The sequence below is a fragment of the Lepisosteus platostomus genome, chromosome 11 (genome assembly GCF_059453375.1).
Source record: "Lepisosteus platostomus isolate fLepPlt1 chromosome 11, fLepPlt1.hap1, whole genome shotgun sequence".
Classification (NCBI taxonomy): domain Eukaryota; kingdom Metazoa; phylum Chordata; class Actinopteri; order Semionotiformes; family Lepisosteidae; genus Lepisosteus; species Lepisosteus platostomus.
In genome coordinates this window covers 39,304,186-39,327,961 of record NC_142621.1, presented here as the reverse complement: position 1 = coordinate 39,327,961, position 23,776 = coordinate 39,304,186, and the positions used below count along the sequence as shown (strand labels likewise).

The 23,776-nt window shown below is 34.0% G+C and overlaps 1 protein-coding gene across 6 annotated transcripts in view; it reads left to right on the top strand.

The window, feature by feature from the left end:
- The first annotated feature begins 15,149 nt into the window (after nt 1-15,149).
- The window catches only part of LOC148652644 (protein shisa-6-like), a 126,403-nt gene continuing 117,776 nt past the window's right edge, over nt 15,150-23,776 (top strand). For all 6 annotated transcript variants that reach the window (XM_088599625.1, XM_088599624.1, XM_088599623.1 and 3 more), the window contains exons 1-2: nt 15,150-15,219; nt 16,000-16,975. In XM_088599625.1, coding sequence (XP_088455751.1) covers nt 16,431-16,975 — 545 coding nt within the window. In that variant the 5' untranslated portion in view covers nt 15,150-15,219; nt 16,000-16,430. The remainder of the gene's footprint in view (nt 15,220-15,999; nt 16,976-23,776) is intronic.

The following is a 23,776-nucleotide window of genomic DNA, read 5'->3' as shown; positions in this document are numbered from 1 at the left end:
GCTCCATCATGTGCTATATTCTGCAGCTATGAGAAGCAGGGATCAAAGGTTATTGGCCTAGCCTTGTCAGCCAGCAGGCCCTGCATCTCAGCTGGAGGTTTCCTCCAATTAGCCTGGAAGGGTGAAAAATGGGTCAAAATGTACTTATAACATGCTGTGTATTTCTATTGCATTAGACAATAGGATATGAAATTTGGTTGTTACCTTAAGTTTTATATTTTGTGCCTTTCTGTTTTACACCTAAAAGAAGCTACTGTATGTCACAGACTTTGACAGTAGGAAATGCCAGCAGTTTATCACGAGTATACCTTAGATTTTAACAAATCTATAACAATCAATTGATAACAATCTCTGCAGAGGTGAAAACAATATTTTAATAGACATGGTGATTACAGAGTACATGAAGTTATGTATTGCAAAAAAACAGTTCCTCTTTATTGAACTAATTAATATCAAAATAACATTTCTTCCCCCCTAGGTACAGTAGTATTGAACATGAAGCTCAATAAAAACAATACGGTACAGCGCTCAGTGGCTGATTATTTACTAAACCTTTAGAGTATAGTTGAACTTCACATGTGGCATACTTCATATTGTAAATTAAATAATTTCTTTAAGCTCAGCACCTTTACCTTTTTTTCTGTCTTTTTCATTGCTTTATAAATAACCACTTAACAGGTTTCAGTACTTTGGACAGGGCCCTTAGCCATAAATCTGGGCTTATACTGTATTACGGACTTTAAAAGAGCAATGAAGCAATTGGATAATCACACTTACTTGACTGCAATCTGTTTTGTAGTACTCTATGGTACTGTATGAGTGGGGTATGATATACCCAATGATTTTCATGTTATTGATAGATTCAATGGGTTGTTATAGCCACACTTTGATGTAGTAATATAGTGTGAACCACAGGTTTAGTGTTGTACCACAAGCTTTTGACTAATTCCTCCTATAGTGCATTCTTTTTATCTCAGTTTTCAATTTTTAAGCCTTTCCTGCTGGCCTATCCATCTAACTTTAATTTAATATCCTTGTTGAAACCCAGAGAGGAACAAGGAGCACTGATGATTTGTGTGCATGCTTCTCTTTACACCAGTATAGTTAGACTATTTTTTCCAGTAGATTGATATAAACAGTGTACAGTATGTGGGTCAGCCAGTTTCAGTCAGAGTAGGTTCATTTAGGCTAATACTCTGTACATGTTCATCTAGCAATATGATGTGATTCTCTGACCAATTGGTCAACACTCAGACCATGCCATGAGTGTCTTTATCCAGGTGAATGTATATGAACTTTGGACATCTGTAGCCATTCAGGGAAGCAAATCAGAATACTGTAGATATGAAATGAGAACTTCAGATATACACCCTTTACATTAACATTCTCACTGTGTATTTTTTGCCATTTTCTTATGATTATTTTTCTATCACGCTTTTAAAAAAAGTACCATTATTTGTTCCTCAGCTCAATCAAAACACACTCATGATAATGTGTGGATGTTCCCTTATGACATGAAAGTGAAAGCAAAGTATATGGTGCTAAAACATCAAGGAATGTGATTACATCTAATAACTATCAAGGGTTATGTTTGTTTTTTCATGTTACCTCTTAACAAGCCTAGTGTCTAGACTCATCCAACACAATTTAGAACCAAAATCACAGAATAATCAGTGCACACCGGGACCATATTGAAATCTTATCTCTTTGCTTAATGGATAACCTATTGTTTCTATACTATACTAGTTATGATCAAATACTATGATGATGTCCATGTGAGATGATGATTCAGTAATTAGTAAATACAAATCTTACTATTAAAGAACATTTCAAATTATTTGTCAATAGGGTGTTTGTGCACAAAATCATAAGCATTTTATGCGCAACAAAATTTGAGGGAAACCAGTCTATATGCAAGCATAATTTAATTACATGTCAGTCTGATTTAAATTTGCTGAATATTAACAGTTGTTATATAGTATTTTGTGCTATATAAAAGCTAAGCTATTTGCAAGAAATTAAATCCAGTTTTGGTTTGTTCTATTACATTACGTTTTGATAAGCTATAACTATACCATTTTGATCCCTGAAGTTTAGGTAATGAGATTCTGCAGATAAAGTGACAGTTATTCTCTGACACAGTAAAATATTTTACAGGTATGTCAACACCAATAAAGCTCAAATGAATTAGGAGCATGTTTTGAAACCTCATCCCAGTGACATAAAATACTTATATGAAATCCATTTGTTTGTTTTTTGTCTCTCTCAAGGACTTAATCACGGACATGTTCAGACTTGCTGTACAGCATTGTTGAAGAAACAAGCTACTGTAGGTGAGATGAGATTTTGAAACAGAGAGGGGTCTGCTGTTTAATTTCTAAATTGTTATGCTTTCTTCTATTTTTAGTTCTTAAATGGTTTCTCAAGAGCTGTAATGGAAGATGCTACTTTTATCCCCCAAAATAACAAAGAACAATCATTAATACAAATAGTAATCAAAAAGCTATTTAAAGTATATTTAAAGTATCTATGTCGTGATCATTGTTCCAGTTTTGATATTTGCTTTTATCAGGATTCTGTGGTTGTTATAGCCACACTGTGATGTAGTGATAATATTTATTTTTTTAACTGTATTTGGAGACATTACTGCCTTTTTTCTAATGATTCTAAAATTTTTTTAAGTTGCCAAATTCATGTATGAGTAGATTTTCTAGTTTTACACTCCCCCTCTCTGTTTGCCTGCCTACTGTATGTATGAGAGGAGGCTAAAGGAAACAGAGTTAGGCCCCCTGGCACAGTCAGAAAGAAAAGATTAGTACCATTAATACTTACACAGAATCCTGATTTATTTCTTAATGTAATAGAACTTTCAAATTACAAGGAAAATAAATAAACACTCAAATACCTAAGATAAAAAGTCATGTCCAATACATGCCTTTGATCAAACAGCAAAAAGAAACCATTAAAACAGCAAAAACAATATTTGTTTAACAAAACTAAAAGGTGTTTCTTTGTTCATTGGTAGAATCTGACTGATTTTAAGGTCTGTCTCACATAACTGCCTATAAACAGTTTCCAACTAAAAGCTAAAGTAATTAGCAGTACATTTTGTGTAAAAAAAATGGTTTTTGAAAGTCTTTTTTTCCCCATCTTACAACAAAACCACTCTACACCCCTTCTCTTTTTCTGTACATCATGACTCCACATGTGGGTTAATGATCCTCATTCACTGTGAGAAATGAAGAAGAAGAAATATAAATATAAAAAAGAAATATAAATCTACCCTAACAAGCAATAGTCCTGAGCATTATATCAATCGGTTTTATTCTTACAGTCATATACAGTATTTCAGTCTTTTCTGTGATTATTTTCTCTCTTTCAATCCAGAACAATCTTAAGGCACTTTACAGAAGTTAAACATATAGAAAGTGCAGTAAACAAAAATGCAATAAAGCCATGTATAATTGTGAAATTAAAAGAAAGAAATAGATTATGAATTGAAGGCCATCAAACACAAGTAGGTTTTGAGCTGAGATTTAAAAACACCAACAGAAACTGCAACTTTAATGTGGTCTGAAAGGGTATCAAGAGGCCACTTCTGAAAGGTGTCGGTCCCCTAATGTACAAGATGAAGTCAAAACACGGAAGCAGACCATGCTCCTCTTGGTAAGTCAACAAGAAAAAGTAAATCCTGTAAGAGACTGGTAGCCAATGCAGCTTTTTCAGCACAGGAGAAATACAATATGTTTGGATTTTTTAGACTTGGCCAGCACCCGAGAAGCCCAATTTGCTTTCTTCTATTCTGCTTCCATCCACTTTCCTGACTCTGTCCAAGCAGGAATAACAGTACTACAGCCCTTCCATTAAGCCATCCTGATAGCTATTGTTGCTGTCCAGGCAGGCTAACCTTAAGGATTACCCTCCATGCAGGGATACTTCAAATAATGGGTCCAAAAAAACAATCTTGCAATGTAACCCTATCACAATAATGGATTCACATACTGTGGAACACCAATTATATTGTAAGAACATTTGTGTAGTACTGGTAGAGCCTACCTTAAGTGTTATAGAACCTAGAAAGTACCATCAAGTTATCGGTTTTGCATCATTTTAGTCCTGCTTGGTGTACAGTACAATATGTTTCTTCACTGATAAGTTAATGTAACATAAATTTCTTTAAATGTGAACTGGGAAACAGTATACAATCTGATTATCTTCACAGTGCTCTAAAAGTCACACATTTATAAAAAATAAAATTCAATGTTTAAATTTGAAATTTCATTCCTTATTGAATGAAATGTAGCACACGGTGGATGAAAATGGAAAAAAAACAAGCTTTCTTGAAATAACATCTGTCATATTCATTGATGTATAAAGTACAAAAAACACCTCAGACATAAGTGTGTAGATCATTGAAGAAACATCTGCATGCATATTTATAATATTGCTGGGCTTTTAAGGAATGTTTCTTTTATGATCCAAAAAAAGGACAAAAAGCTTTGAATATTCATGTTAGCAGTGAGGAAAGAATGTCCTATCAGATACACTTTCTTGTTTCAAGATGAAACAAGACCAGAGAGGCTTCTTATAATTATTCCTGTTTCTCAACAATAGGAATTCAGCAGGTGTTGCTAACTTCTAAAGCAAGGGAATCATGAATATCCATGATAAGAACATTGCAAGAACCTCTTCTTCAGATATTACAAAATCAGTACTTCTTTCAGATAGCAAATAATTTGCTAAAAGAGGAAAAAAAAAAGATCTACCAATCCTATAGAGAAAAGAATCACAGAAAAGACTGAACTAATTGCTTTCTTTTAATAGTTTTTGCATTGCAGTACAGAGGTGTTTCTAAAAACCTCACAATACTAAAAAGTGTTTTTAATCAGTTTATTTTTTTAAAGTAGTACAATAGCTCTGTATGCTGCCAATTCAAAAAGGGAAATGTGCCAGAAATATAACATATGTCTACTTCTTGTTCAGTAAAAGATGTTGGAATAGATTTCAGAGTAGTTAGCTTTATAAATTTAGAAATTAGAGAAAGAACATATGCTGAAAAAATATATACATTTTCTAAAGTTCTCAATTTTTTTGTATATTACAAAATTCCACAATAAAATTATTTGATATTTTGTTTGATTTCAAGACATTTCTGGAATAATATGGTATAATGCAGTCCCGGCGGCGTCTGCCACCAGGTAGGAAAAGGCCGCAGGGTTCTCTGAGACATACTTGGGTGCAGCAAATTGGTAATGGCACTATATCCAGTGTCCAGCGTGAGTGAACTCAATGGCAAATTGTCGCTACGGACCTTAGCTGTCTCAGCGTCATGATTGATTAATTAGAATTCTGTAGTTCTACTGCATTCAGAGACAGAAAATATATTGTGTGCTTCAAGTAAAGTATTTATAGTACATACAGTAATGTTAATAATAATTTATTTTTGCTTTTACTTCATAGGTCTAAGTGTATTATTACACTTAAATGGATCTTATTTATCAGATTTTAATATTTTTTTATCAGAGCAGTGACAGTGCAAATGCATTCAAAGCCAGTCAAAATACTTTTAGCTACAACAAATGGCTGAAAAGAATTTTCACTTTGCTCTTCTATAAAATGCCGGAGGGCTTATGTCTGCGATTCAGATATGAAAGTTGAACAAGCGGCCATGGGAAAATGAGAAATGCTGATAGTTAATAACTTTGCATTATGCAAATCTGATTTTATCACAGAGATGAAGCAAGGATACCATAAAAGGAGGATGTCATTATGTTCCAGGCTCTGAGATTTTATAATACTACTGAAATACCAGCTATTGAACCACTGCAGTAATGTACAGGTTTAGTTTCGAAGTAATTATTCTTACTGCAGAAATGCAACCTGTAAAGTGAAAAATGCCATTTGTCTGCTGAATGGGAGGTATCTTAAATTGACAAAATGGCTCCAGGGATGATAGAATGGGGACTGGTACTTTTTTCAAGGTTAAAATTTTCTCAGGATCTCACCATTTTTAGCTTCACCTAAAGTGAAAAAGGAAAAGTAAAGCAAACAGAAATATTCTACAGCACGTACCACACATAAATGGTGTCTTAGTAGAGTGCTATAGTACTTAAAGTGTCATAAGTTTCTCAAAAGACTACTGAAGGCCTTGGATCAATCAAAAATATCTGCTGAATGACCACTACATCAATTAAATGGTTGCCGTTCCATCTACCATACTGTATTTTTACTGAAACCTAAGAACACACGTACTGTATACAATGTGTAATAGCTACAGTACAAACCATACATAAGAATCTGTGGAAGGAGGTTTCGCTTCAATATTCCTTTAAATGAAAGAGCAAATGGTCAAGCATCCTGTGTAGTATTTTACACAGACCTCTATAACTATTGTAATAAACTAATTTAAAACTTCAAACTGGGAAGTCATTCTTTTTTACTCTATACTGTAAGTGAAGAAACACTCTTCAACTTTGACACATATCCCCGCCTCAATGTAATTTATCATTTTTCATTTTTATAAAACACTTTTCATCATTCTGAGAGCCAATATCCACCCTGTCATCATCCATCGACATTTTGCTGAGATTGTATTTCTTTTCCATGATCTGTTTAACACCAATGGACAATTTCTCTTTTCATCTGTGCTCTTGAGTTTGATTTACTGTTTCAACAGACATTGGAAGGACTAATTTGTGACTGCTGTCTTACGCACATCAAGTTGAAAATTAATTCATCAAAATCCTTGCACCCTTTCTTGTCTACTTGTCATAAGAACTCCAAGTTTTATGCATTTTAATTTCTAATTTACTTTGATTATTCATGACGCAGTGGGTTCTTACATAGTTTCTCTGAGCTATTGCTTGATGTGCATTCTCCATCGGAACAGATGCAATGCATAAGCTTTTGTAAGACATTTAATGTAATTATCATGTGAAAGTTTTAATGTTACATCCATAGGTTATTGAAATGACATGACTCTTGGAAGGTTCTGAATAACGTATACTGAATAATTTTATACTGGTCATTAATTTCTTGAGATGTAATAATGCAAAAAAGTATTGGGAATCAGGGGTGAACACTAGTGAAAATGGATCAATAAGCTATTAGCAACTAAACAAGCAAAATGGATCAAAGGTACCGCTTTCCTTTTGTTCATTTTGTCATGTTCTGATATAAATTCCATTTGTGGCCAAAACACTAATGTGGGAGCATATGAACACCACTTGTATGCTGTATTTTAAGTGCATTTGTAATAGGAATAACACAAATGTGACATGAAATTGATTTGTGTGTTTGTTCTAACATTTTTTTAACTATTAAGGCCACAAGGTAATAAGTCTATTAATGGAAAGTCTGCCCAGCACTGTTCTAACATTGGATACTGAGACGCAGGTTAAAATGATTTAAAATTTTCTCCCCAAGGAAAGTCTAGAATCCACAGTTTCCAATTCAGAAATTCCTGTGTCAGTTGAAAGTATGTATAACATAATTAGTCTTTAGCATTTGAAATCAACACCTAGTTAAAAAAATTTAAGCAACAGCAAAAACCCAAATTTATTTGCAGAATTAGGGATGCAAGTGTCTGCAGATACAGTATATGGAATTCATGTTACAAAATGCAAGAAAATATAAAAAGAGCATAAGAATTAAACTATGGAACATGTCTGAAATAGACAAATTATAAAATTAATTAATTTGAGTTTAATTCCTCATGAGCAATTGCCCTGTATACAACATTATACAGTGCATCAGCTGCTGTTGTTTTGCTGTATTTTATTCCAGCTGGTCCAACAACTGTAAGCTTTCCTAAAAAATTGTTCAGCTTCTTCTCAGACTTATGGATATCCCTAAGAACAGAATCCCTTAATAAGAATCAAACTATCACTGTTGCTTTTGTGACTGTAGATAACTGACGTAATAATATTAGATTTCAACATTTGTATTGTATGCATAATGTGTCCTACAGTAAAAACAATATATTTATAGTGAAATTACTGTTTTCATTGAAAATGGAGTACAGGGAAGATATTTGTTCGTACAGTGAAGTGTAAACACAGAATAACATACAGTAAATGTCTACATGTGTAAAAGGTGGAGGTAATGTTTGCCATGAATGTGAAGGCAAAGAGTACATGGCTCTGTTGTTTCACCCTTCTCAATGCATTTGTGTAATAGATGAAGTTTAAACAGACGATCAGATAAAGATATTACAAGTTAGGTCAGGTTTGTAATGATTCAAATTCTCTTCAGACTTTAGAAAGACAGTATATTTGATAATGTTTCTGCAGCAGTTTGTATTTCATATTGTAGTATTAAAGAAGATTCTGTTTTTCTTATAGCGCAGATTAAGTGATCTTGTAAAACTAGCTTGAAAGAAATGTTTTCATATTCAAAGTTATTCATTGTATCAGACACACAGCAGATATATGGAGATTGGGGTACAGTACTTGCAGTATATACAGTTATCCACTTGCTTCCATACTGCTTTTTGACACATGACTGCTCTTATTTTTTTGTTCATTTATCTATACAGAGAGTGTTCAGTGAGAATAAAAATGATCATTTTCTCAATTTTTCCTAGTTCCATATCTGCGAAAAACACCCTTTCCAAACTCAGTGAGAGAACACTGTACAAATTCTTGAAACTTTGAAGACTTCATACTAAAAACTACTTGTGTGGGGAAAATGATAAAGCAAAAAATATTAAATAGCTATTCCTCAGCACTACATAGCTTGAAATAGGTTTTTTAATCAATTGCAAAGACTATCACTATTCTACTATATATATTATCACCATATTCCATTAATGTAGCAGTGGTAAATCTAGTTATTTAATGAAATATATTTTTTTAATAAACACATTTCAAGTAACGATCCTTTCACTTTGATTAAATATTTTAAATATAATGGACAAATTAGCCATTAAAAACTAATAGTTGATATTGAATTTATAAAAAAATACCTTGGGACATAAATTGATGCAAACTACAGTACTGTAGATGTTTGACATTTGATGAGATATTTCTTAGAAGTTCAGTAAGCATTTCTGTCACTTCTGCCAAATCAAATTTATTTTCATTAAATTTTTTTATCAAAATATGTTTTGTATGAACTGTTCTTTATTTCTTTAGTTTTTTTTTTTGTGTGGTAAATTCCATTCCATTGTTGGGTGATGTCTATTTAGTGGTTTTTATTTTCTTTCCATATTGGTTCTGTGGACTCATTAATGAGATGCTTCCTAATGTCCAAAGGGACATTTTGGAGCAAAGCTTAAATATTTCATTGGGATGATAGTCAATAGTATCAGCAATTAAAAGAATGTTGTTGCTTAGCAACAGGAACAGGACCTTTAAAAGCACATTATTATAACAGTCACTTAAAAATGTGTAATCCTAGAAAACAGTCAGAATGAATAGTATTGCTTTATGTTATTCCTTTAAAGTGTTGGTAATCAAGTGATAGATGTGCTTAATACATCATCATTAATTCTTGTTAATGTTTCTAGATTATCTATTTTGTATGGAATTAGTCATAGAAGTTTTTTAGATTTTGTTTTATTCTGTAACTAAACGGTTTCTCTGAGCAAACTATCATTAGCACAAAGCATGTTGAGGTTAATATGATATATATAAATATTTATATTTATTTTGTATATTTCTGTGACTTTTTGTAAGTATCATAGTTAATATATTTAAAGTTTTTGTATGAAAGATGGAACAATTCGTTCTTGGTTGGACTTGTGGTGGATTAAAAGAATACAATGGAATTCTGTGGGTATCAACATACATTATTGTTGCCATTAAACACTCCATGGAGAATGAATGTATAGTAGCTGAATTTACCTGCTTCCAATTGAAAACAGCTCCCTGACCTGAATGAAGATATGGACCACTGAACCGAGGCCTTTGGCTTAAGCTGTAGGATAGCTGATAAAACACCTCTTGTCCTAGAATGTCAACAATTCACACTGGAGACTCTGTAAAGGGACACTGGCATTATTTGATTTTTTTTTCCTTTCTGGTAAAGAAACTGGAACAGAGATTTTTTGTTCTATTTTATTTTTCTCTAAAGCAGAAGAGAATATACCTCTAATCTAGACTCAGAATGTCTTTCTAATGTGTATCATTATAAAAACAACACCATCTTTGACAATAAAACTCATACTAATACCTTTGAACAAGGTGATAACTTCAGGTTCAATTAAATCTGCTATGTTGTTATGGTCACTATGGATCAGATCATAAAGAAAATTAAACATCTAAGGAAACTTTTTGCTTGACTGGTATCTTGATGTGTTGTGGGGAAGAAGTGTTTAGAAATACTGTAAATATCAATCAATCAGTTAATCGATACTCTCTCCCTCGTTGCCAGCAAGTTTGGTGCATGTGTTTTGATATAATAGTTTAACAAACATTGTGGCAGTATTATTTAAAGACTGATCGAGCATGAAATTGCTGTAATTAGGCAAGATAACATTTAGAAATGTGCACTTATAAAGGCTAACTGAAAAGAACAAAGTCTTGTGAAACCATTTCAAACAACTGAAACAGGTCCTGAATTCAAATTTGTAATTGTTATACAATCTGTAGTCCATAACAGATATCACTCAGTCAGACTATTAATTAACCTTTTTAACAGGTTTAAGACTCATATACCTGTCACATAAATTGACTGTTTAGCACATTTAGAGGACTAACTTTTGAAAAGGCAAAATGGTCTTGCTATGATTTGTCCATCTGGTGTTTCTTTAATCAAAACAGTGGAATAACTGCTGTTCTAGTGAAAGGATCAGGTAATTATCTTTCAATTCCTGTTTTTCCTAGCAGTGATAGAATGTTCAACACATTTTTTTTCTTAACAATTAAAAACCCAACAAACTGTAAAAACAATTGCTTATTATTACTGATCATTATGGTTTAAGCTATATGGTAAATACCTTGTAATATATTGTAAGTAAATAAGCCTGTCAAATTGGAATAAAGGCTGTTGTTATATTGCAATTATGTTGAAATCTGAAATAGTAACCCAGATTTTCATAATAATGTAATCATTCAATTAATTATAATTCTGTCTAACAAGTTATGTCTTTAACCAATGTTTGCAGCCAACATTAAGATCTTGATGTGCAATCTGCTCCCTTAGTGCAAAAATTATAAAGAAACTATAAATAACACAAAGAAACTTGAAAAGATTTATATGTGGTATAACAATAAGTGACAGGAAAAATAAAATAATGGATCAGAGCACAAACAAGAGTATGGGACATCATTATCAGCGTCAAGACACTAAAGCAGAAATGGGCTAAAGATCAGATCATTGTTGAGTCAAGAATACCAAAAGTCCAAAGAATGGTAGGATCCAAAAAGTCCAAAAACAACTTCCTGTAAAATGCTAAAACATGTTCATTAACTTGGATGTGAACAGACAGCAGGGTGTGGAAGAATCTTGCCGAGACCCTCATCCAGCAGTAGACCAATAGTGGCAGAAGATGATGTTAACGATGATGATGTAAAGTGAAGAAGGGGGATACAAAATAAAATGATCAGATAATGATTCTGCTTCTAATGGTTTGTATTCTGCTTGCATCTGCATTTAACATTCATTGCTCTAATATCTAACAAAGTCTTTATTTCCATCTGTGCCTTTCTATATTAAGAAACACAATAAAAGTACAATGTGAACGGTATCATGCTTCAAGTTTTAGTGGAAGATTGTGCTACTTGTTTTGTTCTCTTTTGTGCATGACATAACTACTGTAGTTAACAGATAACCCAGAAAATATGACTTTTTGTATTTGAATTCAAATAATAGTTTAAGATAAAATAAAATCACTTTATTAGCCATATACAATTTCTTGCATTAGGAATTTGTCTTTTCGCATAACCCATCTCGCTCTCCATGAGATACACAGGTACACAGACGGGGAGAGAGAAGCTTGGGCTCAGAGCGCAGGGTTAGCCATTTATACGGCGCCCCTGGAGCAGCTGGGGTTAAGGGCCTTGCTCAGGGGCCCAATGGAGTAGGATTCCAATCATTTATATTCAGGAAGAAGGCATCCATAGTACTTTTTTTCCCTTGTGGACAGTGACTAGTACAAAGACTACAAAAAACAATAACTTATAGCTTGAGAGCTGTCATATTCCTGTTGTCTATATTAATACATTGAGAGAATGATAATTACAGGGGAAGTTACATTGAAAAATGTGTTTTGGTGAGCTGATGAGTGCTAAAATTGTATCTGCTGTCTTTATGTAGACTGTGTTGTATTTGCAGTGCAAAAGCATTGTGACATGCAGTAGCTACTGCAGAACATGTTTATTCTACTGATCACAAGGCAAGGTTATCCAATGCATTATAACAAGGCTGAGTATTATGTACAATTTAAAGAAGTACATATCTGCTTTAGTGTTTGAATATCTGCCATTTAATGTTCGAGAAAGTAATTTGTATTTTCTTTTTAAAATTAAACATGGAAGTGTATACATGAAAATCTGACCTTTTGGCAAAAGTTTGATTCCACATTGCATACAGTATGCTGTGTTGACGGTTATGGATTTAGCCCAAAGCATTTCAGGATGGGGCATTAAATGGTGCATGACCTGTGAATGCTGGTCAAGGACATGGAGCAAAAGAAGAGTCATCTGAGGTAGAAATCATGTGAAAGCACAAAACTAAAAAGGACATTCCTTCTGTTCTTACACTGATCTTTCAGTGAAAGACATAATATTAAAGTCTGTGGTGTCAGGAATATCCCATTGAGTTTGAAATCTACTGATTGTATTTTTGCTTTGTTTTAATTGGTACAGAGAGGAATTGATAAACTTTGGTTATGGGTTGGCAGAATGAAATCACTTCATTGAGACTACTTTTTAGTTCAATATACAGTAGATTCGCTCCTACCATCTTTATTTAATCTCTGAAAGTCTTATCAGTCCATAGGTCTTGCCTCAGTTATTCTGACTACTTACAGCAAATAACTATGATTATACCCCAAGTATTCAATGTCTGCTTGATAGCATAATGGGGTGGAAAATATATAGGTGACTAGTTTCTTTTTTTCATGCTACAGAGTTTATCTATCTACCTTATATTGTTACCTCTCTTTATTCTAATTATTTACCATTTTATTTACAACATGCAGTGTTTATGTATTACTGTATAAATGATAGCAATATCATATATAAACCATGCTTACATGGTACTTATCCACTTGATGTACATCTCAAACATCTCCATCCATTCAGAAACTGTGATAACAATTCTTTCTAAACACAGTTAATGGCTATACAGTGTTAACATTATTTGTACAGCTTGCAATTCCACCTTTATACAGTAAATACAACTCTTCAGACTTGCCAAATCTATATTTTGGTTCATTACACCTACCATATTTCTTGCTTCATTTCTCATTCCCATTCTACTCTAATAGAGCAAGCAATCACATATGGTGATGTAGAAAGACAAAGAAACAACACATAACAGGGACAAAAGCAATCAAATACAAACCCAGACCATGTGTGTACAGCTGGCAGCTGGACACATACTGTAGTTCTAGGCCACTTTAAGACAGATTTTTAAGGTTAACTCAAAACAGAAAATAGTGTGTAAAACAGCTTTAAATACTCAATGGACTACATCAGGGCTAATTTTCCAAGAAGCCGATTAACCTATCAGTATGTCTTTAGGCTGGAGACGAGGAGAACTTACAAACTTCACATATTGTAGATAGGACCTCCAGGTCCAGAACAAAATGCAAAAGGCAGAAATGCAATTCCCTGTGTTACTGTGCAGCCCTGACTCTGTTGTAATTATTCCTAATGGTAATACAACAGTAAGCTCTGTTCAATTTTTATATTTGATCCTAAAATGACCTTTAGTGAAAACCAGTGCTTTGTAGGTTCTGTCATAAGTTAGAAGCACTATAATGTGTTCCTTTTATACTGTTTACTTCTTCACCCATTAGCCCAAATCTTCAAAACCCATAAGAGAAAGATTATTATTCAATTTGTTTTGCAGTGACTGTGTGCTACAGGACTAGTGACCAGGGCTTTTTGTCACTTGTTCTATGAATATGTAGGAAGAAAAAAAAAGAAGGACTGTTTTTTGGAACCTTCGTCAATGCTCTCTTATAAACACACATCCTGCTTAGGGAGAAGGAGGTGCTCTAAGTGGTGAGAAAACATTAAGTCTTTCACACTGCCTGTGGTGTATGTTGTGCAGCTCTTGGCTGAGCATAATCTCCATTATACGCAGTTTCTGAGAAAAAAATGGAACAGTGAATTGCGACATTCTGCATGGTTATAATAAAACAAAATCCTATTCATAAAATAATTGTTCTCCTGAACACTCATGAAACAGGGCTAACAAATTATTAAAACATACTGTATAAAAATGCATATGCCACACTGTTACAGAATCTCTGAAGTACAAATTATAATTTACGTCTTTAGGTTCACTTACCCTTTATTTATATTAATGTTCTATCCATGCTCAGTATAGAGGACAGTAATGCAAGTCAAAATAAAAAATATATTTATTGCTACTGTATGTACTATGTAAAATAAATACTGTACACATTTATATTAGAAATAACATAATACGAGGTGTGCTGTTTCACAGGGGAGCAGCTATAATGTTTCTTGAATTCCAAGTTCCAGTCTCAAGTCCCTCTCTCCTGGGCTGAGCTCTTGGGTCTTCATTTTTCAGTCTTCGTCACTGTTTTTCTTCATTCTCTTTTCAGGCACAGACTTGTGAAAATGATTATTATACTTTTGAAGTATAACGACTTTTTAATCCTTTAAAATCATTCACCTAAAATATTGTGAAAGTATTAATTGTTCATACTCAAGTAAAACTCCCAGTTTGATGAGCAAAAAATCCAACGTACAGTACCCTATGCAGAACAAAACAGAAGGGACAGCAGAAACTTTGTTTAAAGTGCGAAGGTCTTATACATTTCTGCAGCTATAAACAGAGACTCCAGATTGCGGGAAGATTACGATACTGAGTGTAGCCTGTAGGCATAACCAGTTACAATGTTATTGGAGAGTGGTTTGTAATTAACTAGTACCTGGTGTATTGGTGACGCTAGCGCTGGAGTGATGTAAGAGTCAGAGATGTGGGCGGATCTGAGCAGCATCTCTTGAGCTGAATACTGTGATTCTCTTTTCATTCAGTGCCAGTACTGAAACACTTAGCAGCTGGAAACACACAGAGGTAAGTATTCTCCTGTTGCAGGAGCAGGTTTCTACTGTAAGATGTGTTTCTTCCTTTTGTTGCTATTTAGAAGAGGTTGAAAATAGACTTACTGTAATTTTTGCAAAGCCCTTTAATGTTGTTTAAGAAAAGGCTGCAGAATGCAGGCTGTAAAGAAATTGCAGACGCAGCAGTTCACTCGCAGCAGTTATATTAGTGTTTCACCACAACTCTGTTAGATTTTGTTGCATGTATTAAACATTGATTGATTTTGTAATATATTCAACGTTGCACGATGTGTGGGAATTAGTTTCTTTTTCCTCCGCAAAGTTGTCCCGCAATGTTTATAAATTGTGTCAAAATGTTAAAATTTTGGTCTTTGTGTGAATTGGAATAAAAAAACACATTAAATTAGTAACGACGAGTTGAGTTTTCCCGACTTTGCCTAAGCAGTGGAGCTGTAAGTGGTGTTTAATCTATTTTTTTCGTGTTAAAATGCGATGGAATGTTTAATATCGCATGAACAGAATGTATGGTTTAGCTACAAAACTTGCCTTTTTTTCTTTTGATTTCAAACTCCTAAAACAAAACGTCCCCAATGTGAATTCCAACACTGCAAATTGCATATAAGGGTAAATATTAGTTGTTCCTATGTATTCAACTTACAATGTGTTGTTGTCTTGTCCATTACTAATTACATTTGGCCATTTGCCGTTGTAGCATGCAATATCCCTACTGTGTAATGCTTGGCCAAAATATTACGAATAAATCAGATTTGTATGCGTTTTTCTGTCACCACAGCTTTCACATTAACAAGATGTAGAGCTCCATTAATAACAGAGTTCTCCTTCAATGACAGTCGTCGAAATCTCCTGTGGGGACTTTAACGCCCAGTTATTAAGCTGAATTCCAAGCAAGATATGGTGTTTTCTCCATCAGATAAAATCTTGGGAAGCAGAGAACCAAAGACGTCGTTGGAAGATACACAATGAATGACTCCAGTTTCCCGCAGAACTTGACGGATTTTGCAAGCTTCCACCCATTTCTCATAATATGGGTTCATTAACTCTAAGAATTGCATACAGCTGGAACTGGGTGTCTGAAATGAAACCCTGGAGAAAAGCGCAAGACTTTCTCAGGGCTGCAGAGACAAGCGAGGAATAATCATTGCCATTTCTTGTGAGAGAAAAAAAAAGGTTTTAGCAATTGAGTAAAAACAAAAACGGCAAGTCATGGGGATACAGCACCTTTTGCTTCTTTTGATATATTTGGACCCTCTGAATGTACTTGCTGCCGCTACGGGAAAGAAAAAGAATGCTCTACCTAAGCGAAATCCCAAGGCGAAGGAGGTGAACGGCACTGTAGTTCCCACTGCGGGAACTCCAAGCATCACTCAAGCAGTGCAGCCTAAAACAGGCAATCATGAAACGTGCCTCGGTTACTACGATGTGAGCGGACAGTTTGACAAAGAATTCGAATGCAATAACACCGATCACCGTTACTGCTGCGGAAGTTGTTTCCTTCGGTTCTGCTGTCAGTTTAAAGGGAATCGATTAGATCAGACTACTTGTAGGAATTACCACAAACCAAAATGGGTCATCGTCCCCTCTCAAGCTCCTACTCCGACAGTAGGGACTTACGATCCTAATTTGGATCAAACTAACACGACAGTCTATATCACCTGTGGGGTAATAGCTTTTATAATCGTTGTCGGAGTTTCAGCAAAAGTTGCTTATGACAAAGCAACGCGACCCCCTCAGGAAATGAATGTACACAGGTAAGTTGATGGATTTTATTCTCCACTCTTGTTAATTATAACGCTTTTACTATTAAACTAGATTGCTATCCATAAATATCTGTATTTCATACAGTAGCAGGTATATATGATATCATCACAAAAAAAAAACGTGCTCTAAATTTCGTGTTGCTGCAGAAAGGGAAAAAAAATAAATTAACCAATTAAATTTAACAGCAAGAAAATTGGTCTGAAATTTTAACCTGATATCCCCTTACCATATACAATATAATTATACACTAATATTTTCGCTTTGTGCAACAGTAGAAGTACATTTTAAAAATTAATTCCCTAATTTCTGTTTACTGTACACAACATCTGAAAAATGTGAATTTAAAAAATAAATTAGTTTTATACGATTTGAAATCTGATAGAATATGTAAATATAGTGCATCATGTACACAAGGTGCAGTTGTTATTATGCATTGATAATGGAATTATATGGTAAACAATAATTTGGAGTGTTGAATGAGTTAAAAAGTGCACACAATATATTTTGTTTAGTAAACTATGGTTAAGTAGGGACTAACAAAATCCACCCAATTTCTTTCCTAATAGAGAATAAGTACAGTGGTGGGGAGCTGGTTTCAATATGGTACGGTAAATATGAAAGTAACAGCAAGTTGTACATGTTAGTTGTACATAGAGTAACATTTTGTTGTATGTACAGCAGGTGTTATTATGTTACTTATGAAGTTTAATCAAAATATCAAAACTACCATTGTACTGTGAAGGTCAAAATGGTCCAATTTTGACATTTCAGACAAAATATGTTATGATACAGGGCGGAATGATGAAACACTGGTTTGCATTGCTGCCTCACAGGGCTGGGGCCCTAGGTTCAATTCCAGACCTCGAGCGATATGTGCACTGGGTTTTTCTTTTCTACCTGTGCTCACTTGGGTTTTCACCCAGAGCATCAGTTTTCCTGCCACTGTCCAAAAACATACTGGTACTGTAGGTTAATTGACTTATGGAAAAATTGGTCCTCCTGTAAGTGTGTGCACGCCTGTATCTGTGTGTACCCTGTGATGGACTGGCGTGTTGTCCAGTATGTGTCCCATTTTGAGCTTGTGGCTTGCTCTGGCTCTCTCACAACTCTGTATTTGATAAAGTGGTTAGAAAAGAAATGGATGAATATTATGGTGATGATTTCTAAATGTTTCAATGCAGGATAGTTTTTTAGTGCATAGTTCTTTTGTACTGTATATGTCGGATTTTCTATGCTTTTACTATACCTTGGCATAGTGCTTTCTTTGTGTTTAATTTACAGTGGTAAGCTAACAAGAAAGTTATTTTTTAATGTAACAGGGTTAATGTTTTAATTTATACATACAAATATACTGAGGATATATCAGTTCTAGAATTTTCTGAGGTTTCATTGTCAAATAATTAAAATGTACTGCAGCTTCACATAGAAATGACACATAAAGCTTTTGGGTTTTATGAAGTCTATACCTCGCTTCCCTGCTTTAGTAGTTTATGTTTGTGTAATTCCCGAGACATTGAAGTATTATTTGTTGAAGTCATGCACAGTTTTAGGACTGTACATAGAAAAAATAAATGTCCCCCAAATCAAGAGCTGGTGTTTAGTTATAGATATAAGAAAAGGTGCTTTATATTACATTATGCAACCACTGCATAACATGTTAACCTCTGCTAAATGTTAACAATTGCAGCTGCAGCCCGACAATAAAATTGTTGCCATCCTTAAAATTGTTTTTCAGTGTTAGGATTGCTAATTGAGAAACCACATTCATAACCGGCAAAGTATACTTTGCTGTGCGATTGACTGTTTTATGCAAAGCTGCTCATACACACCATCCACTGCTTACAGTACAGGTACAGTATGTGGATGAATTTAGCATTTAGAAAGAATCTGTAAGAGAAAGTCACAGAAAATGGTTGACTTTTGTTGGCATTAAGTTGGGCCCCTAGATGTTCAGTGGGATTCATGTTGAGTGATGGATCAAAACTTTCAAGCTACAGATGAGTTGTGATGTTCTGGCTTTATTTCCATCTTTGCTTTTCTTTGTGAGCTCTAGGGAAATTGTCAATAAAAATGCAAATACTATTCAGATAAATGACCATTGGTTTAGGCCGGTCATCAGTTCTTCTTTTAGGATTTTGATACATCATACAAATTCTCATTTGAATCATTCGAAATAGTAAAGTAGTTTTTTACACCTCTACCTGGTGGTGCAAAAGGGCTGCCACACATCACCCAGATGGGAGCCACATTTCATTGGTGTTCTAGATGATAAAATGCTGTGAAGTATCTTTGGAATTCATTCTGGTGAACAGCTGTGTACAAAAATAAGTTATTTTATGATCAGTATTGAATAATCACACCAAAGAGTGTTCCAGTGAAATATATGAACTCCATTGATCTGGTGTGGGATAGCTTTCACCGATACTTAACACAATATCCATACTGTACATTTATTCCATTGTCCTGAAATTTGTTGTAAATTACTTATTAGAAATGGGTTTAATTTTGCATGATAATTGATCTAAAAAGTACAAGGTATTTGATGCCTTAAACTGGACAAAAATAAATACAAAATAACATTCCCACCTTTCCTAAACTCTGTTTTACAGTAAAAAAACGTTATTTTCAAACTTGCATGTCTAGTAAAAGGTGGCTCTTCTCTGCATTTGCATAGTCTGTATAGAGTATATTAGACTGACAGTTAAGACTTTAAACCACAGCTCAACATCGGCATACTCAATAAATAAGATAAGAGCTATCTTAAAAGGAAGAAAAATGAAACTAGCAAATCTTTCTCCTACAGTGTCAGTGTAGCTGCTGTATTTAATGTAGTATAAATGGACACATTTTGTTCAATCTCTAAAGTGCAAAAAAAGCATCAGTGATTGCTATGATTGTTAGAGAACCAAAAATGTTCAACATCAAACAAGAAATAAACAACACAAATAATTTTCATTCTTAGAATTTGCCTTACTCTGAATCAGTATGATTCTGTTCATAGGATACAGACATTTTTCCCCTAAAAATAATTCTCACCATAAAAAGCAGGATTAATTAAGACAGTATCCATTTGTCCATCCATCCATTTTGTAACTGCTTTATGCAGTACACAGTGATGAGAAAGACAGAGCCTATACTGGCACGCAATGAGCACAAGGCGGGATACATCCTGGACAGGGTTCCAATCCATTACAGGTCACACACAGATACAAACACAGACACGTACACACATACACCTAAGGGTCAATTTTCCCAGAAACTAATTAACCTACCAGTTTGTTTTTTAACTGTGGGAGGAAACTGAAGCACCCAGAGGAAACCATGCAAAGATGGGAAGAACATACAAATTCCATGCAGATAGCCCAATTGAACCCAGGGCCCCAGCGCTGCAAGGCAGCAATGTTAACCACTGCACTACTGTGCTAACCCAGTAAGTTAGTAATTAAATATAAATAAAGTAATTTATTGGAAATGACTACCACACAAACACGCAAGCATAATTATGAAGAGATTTGAGTGGAGAGGTGTGTCTACATGTGAGCTGCAAAAGAACAAGAAGAGGTTGATCCCACAATGAAACATACTGTACAGTACAACAGGAAGAAGAGAAAACACAGTGTTTTGCTAAGGAGCCTTTTTCAGGTGTGCGGAGGAAAAGGGGAAAGAGCAAGAACATAAGGAAATTGTGAGTAAGCAGTACAAAGCAAAGTGAAGGTAAAACCCGACTGAGGATCATTTTGGCTTATTGCGATGTCATTCTGAAGTAACAGTCCTGAAATCCCTATAAAAGAATGCAAACAGATCAGTGTATTCGTCTATCACTGGTAAGTTTGGGAACTATCAGCTTGGAGAGAGCTTTGAACCTCACTTCTCTGATAAGTACCTTAAAATGTTTAGCCAAACATCCTCATATTTTGCCAACTTAACTGGAAAGACACTTTTTAATATATTATATTTTAAAAAAACAACATCTATCAACACATTCATTTTAGTAGCAAAGTTGCACTGGGACAGCTGTACATTGTATTGCGTTATCCCTTTATTATAATGTACAGTATATTAGGATCTAGAACGCTAACCTACTGAATCACATGGCAAGCCATCTTGTATTTCCATTCAAATGGCAAATCCAGTTATGTGATAAGTCAGGTTAGGCCAGATAATTTCAATTACTTAAATTATGTGGACTCAATCAAGATATAGATTATTTGCAAAGCCATAAAAAGAAACTGCATAACAGAGGATAGGCAGTTCCATATGATTCAGAAGGCATACCACCACCAGTTTTGGATCAACGTTTACGAAAAAGTATCCTTAATCATTATTACATACTGCAAATTTCAGATGAGTTTTTGGTTATGCGTATATACACACAGCAAAACTGAAAAACCGTTTTATAGTGTGTATCTGAATGAAAAAGCAATAGTTTGCAATTTGTCGTGAAATGGCAAAGACAATCAGAAATCTTTGATTTCTCACCTGTTAGACAAGATCTGAGCTTTTTTCATGTAATTCTTTTCCATATTTGAGTCTATTGTTATTAATCCATTTTCATATAAGCAAACATGGGGATTTTTTTCTAGTTATGTATTGTTACTCGCAGAAGTTTCTACCTGAAATAATTACTTTGTTAAAAACATACAAAACATAAAGATTTTGCATCTAAAATGTTTGGGATTTACTGAATTTATTTCTTGTTGTTAATAACCATAGTCATAAAATTGTCTACCACTAATGTGTCTGTGAAGTAACTGTGTTTCAGGAATGGTAAATGACAGTGATAAAACAAGCCAGACTTGTGATAAAGTGAATGGAATGAAGTGAAATCACCCAGGAGCATGAAATATTGTCTTTTATTGAATTCCAATGAGCTAATGACATTTTACTGATATATAGCACACTTACTTAAATGAATAACCTCATTCAAAACCTTATGCGTCTGACCCTGTAGAGCTTTTTCTTAAACTGCAAGTATACTATCTTGATTGAAAATATTTGCTATAGAGCTGCACATTTTAAGAGTGGCTGATCATTTAAAAGTGATTCAAAAAGATTCATGTTACATTTATTAGCAAGTGCTGGTACAGATGTACTGATACAACATTATATTGATAAAAAAGAGGATAGAAATAAAAATTAAGCACACGTATATTAGGGATTCATAGATAATTGTACGTGATTTAAATAATTGATTTGAGAATAATTTCAAAATGATTCTTAAAAATTAAAACAGGAGAATAAATGTCACAAAATAATTATACCCCTTTGAATATTATGTTTTATTAGCCAATACATTCTAGAAGTAAAATCTAAATTAATTTATATTTTTAAGCTATACCAATTTATACTCATCAGATGTCATCATGCTTTTGCTTTTAAATTGTTTTACTGTACATTTCTGCAGATTTCTTTCCATGTTCCAAGTAAAATAACTCTGGCATCTGCAATACTGGACTGTAAACTATATAAAACACAGTTGTAGTCTATTTATTTTCTGAGCTCCTCTCATTGAAATACTTATGCTACTGGGTTGCCACATTAAAATTGACAGCTGTGTCCTTAGAGCTTTAGTGGAATATAGGATTAGTCTTATAGTTTGGTCACAGCTTGCTTATTATACTGTTTGGTGTATTTTTTTATTTTATTTTACTGCGCTTTGGACCTAACAGACTATTTCCATTTTGATTTAATTGAAAGATTCTGTGGTTGGCTTGTCAAATCCTTGCTCCATCTTAAACGTCTTAACAGGAAACACCCAGAATTCCAGTGAATACAATGTATAGCGGAATATTAGAATCATAATACTGTATATCATTTTAACAGCTTTGTACTATGTTTAGTCTTTAAACCTACATAAAAATGATTTTTGAATGTGAATGATGATACATAAACCAGCATTATTTGAGTAAAAAACATCAAGCTTTAAGAGTCACCACAGAATGTCTCAGAGGAGTCCCCGAAATCCACTCATTAAAATCCTTTATATAAAGCTATTTTGTACCCCATGGAACATGACTGCATGCAAGTTTTTCTTAGGATCTTCATAAATTAAATTCTATGTAAAATGTTGGTTTACTTTTTAGCCTATATTGTCTTTTGAAAAAAAAAACATCAAAATGACATCTTTTGCCTGCATAGCACTGCTAACTTTAAGACCCTTGTGCTGCTTGTGTGATGCTAAAATATTGATGTGTGCTTTTATTTGATTAAATGAGAAAATTGAACTGGCTTATTTACCAGTGTATTTTCTAAGGTACTATGTAGACTGTATAGACTTTAGTATATCTGAAATTCAACAGCCTGAATATAAACGAAAAGTACTATAGCATATAACTGTTCTCTTTTGTAAATTGCACTGGATCCTTGTAAATAGACCTTGTGAATAGACTTTGAGGTTCTCCTGCTCACATAAAGTGAATGGTCTAGCTCCAGATCATCTCTTGGAGTTACTGCATGAGTTTAGTACAGTTTTTTTACCTTATTTTACCATTCTGGCATTCATACTTATCTTAAGACCAGCCTGCACACTATGAGTGAAAAGAGCTTCTTCCTACAGTATGTAGCACTGTGTCTATGGAACTCATTTTCAAACACCATTAGAGACTCTATGGGTGTCAAAAGTTCAAATCTTGCATAGCTATCTTTTCACTAATTTTAAATTTTAATAAAAAATCCATTTACATTATGGTGTTATTTAACAGAAGTTGAAGAGGAGGTCAAATTCTAATGGCATACTTCTGCTCTCCTACAGATGCAATCATTTAAAATGTGTGAGGTGTAAGGCGGTATAC